Source organism: Myotis brandtii, unplaced genomic scaffold (assembly GCF_000412655.1).
Source record: "Myotis brandtii unplaced genomic scaffold, ASM41265v1 scaffold532, whole genome shotgun sequence".
Lineage (NCBI taxonomy): Eukaryota > Metazoa > Chordata > Mammalia > Chiroptera > Vespertilionidae > Myotis > Myotis brandtii.
The window spans coordinates 211029-212523 of NW_005369955.1; the positions used below are offsets into that span (position 1 = coordinate 211029).

Consider the following 1495-nt stretch of genomic DNA (forward strand, 5'->3'; position numbering starts at 1 on the left):
GTGTGTGTGTGTGTGTGTGTGTGTGTCCTCACAACCTGCGTTCTGTGAGCCCACACGCTAGACCAGTGGTTCTCAACCTCGGCTGCACATTAGAATCACCTGGGAATCTTTTTAAAATCCTGATTTCTGGGCCTCATCCTCCGGAAATTCTGTTTCTTTGTGATGGGGTGAGGCCACAACATTAGTAACAAAGAAACAGAATTTCCGGAGGATGAGGCCCAGAAATCAGGATTTTAAAAAGATTCCCAGGTGATTCTAATGTGCAGCCGAGGTTGAGAACCACTGGTCTAGCGTGTGGGCTCACAGAACGCAGGTTGTGAGGACACACACACACACACACACACACACACGTGTGGACTATGACGGGAGTGATAATGGCAGCGTTTCCCATTGGCTGAGCGCCTTTCTTCACGCAAAACCCGTGGGCAGCAGAGCCCCGGCACCTGGGAGTAAACTCGGCTCCGAGCAGCTGGGGGACTTGCCTGAGGCCGGGCAGCTGCTCCGTGGGCCGCCAGCACCAGGCAGGGCCTGTCTGACCTGAAGTCCGTGCTCTCGTCCTCTAAGGGGGGCAGGTCAGCCTGCGGGGGGTGAGGAGCTGGAGCACCCTCCTGGGTCACACGCGTGCCGGGCACTGAGGTCTCAGGAAGAGATCAGACTCGGGGTCAGGACGGGGTCGGCCCCGGCGTGCGTGACAGCCTGCACCGGGGCCTCCGCAGGTTTTGATGGAGAAGGAGCCCAAGGACACGCTGTGCACATCGACCCGCCAGCAGACCATCCACATCATCAGCAGCCTCTGGTAGCCCCCAGCGCACGCGGGGAGGGGCCGGAAGCCAGAGCCCCGCTGGGAGGGGCCAGGGTGGCCAGGGTGGCTGAGGATGGGCACCCCACAGAGACCAGAGCGGCGGGCCCTGGGCACAGAGTAAGCTGACCCCAGACACTCAAGGTCAGAGCTGTCACTCGCACAAGGTCCCAGCCACGGCCGAGTCTAGAGCGGGTTCCAGCCGTTGGAGGAGAAATACAAAGGGAAACAGTCCAGACTCCAGCCAACATCTCAGGGAGGGAGGGAGGGTCCGGGATCCCGGCACAGGGAGAGGTTCTGACTTAGCCGTCCGCCTGCAGCAGGACGAGGGGGCCCTGGCCAGGACAGGGTGTCTGACTAGGACGCGGGGGCTGGGGAGCTCCCCGCTGCGTGCTCTCCAACTGCAGTGGACCCAGCAGGCAGCAGCCAAGCACCCTGCGGGCCCACCCGCACCTGGCAGGTGGCAGGTGGCAGGGAGGTGGGCGGGCCTTCCCCAGAGCGTAGACCAGGCTCAAATCCCAGCGGGGAGATACCTGGCCGCCCTGTAAAAGGTGTCAGGGGCGCAGGGCTTGCCCAGTCCCTGCTCCCAGTCGGGCCGGTGAGTCCCTCACAGCCCCTGTGGGCGTCACCTGCACAGGGACCTGCCACAGGACTCGGGGAAGGCTGGGGGGCAAAGCGGAAAGGCCGGAGAGGAGG

General features: G+C 62.8%; 1 protein-coding gene across 1 annotated transcript in view; it reads left to right on the top strand.

Annotated features, from left to right (window-relative positions):
• MROH5 (maestro heat-like repeat family member 5) overlaps window positions 1–1495 on the top strand; it is a 40942-nt gene that overhangs the window by 22013 nt on the left and 17434 nt on the right. Inside the window, exon 15 of the mRNA XM_005877811.2 lies at window positions 717–796. Coding sequence (XP_005877873.1) covers window positions 717–796 — 80 coding nt within the window. The remainder of the gene's footprint in view (window positions 1–716; window positions 797–1495) is intronic.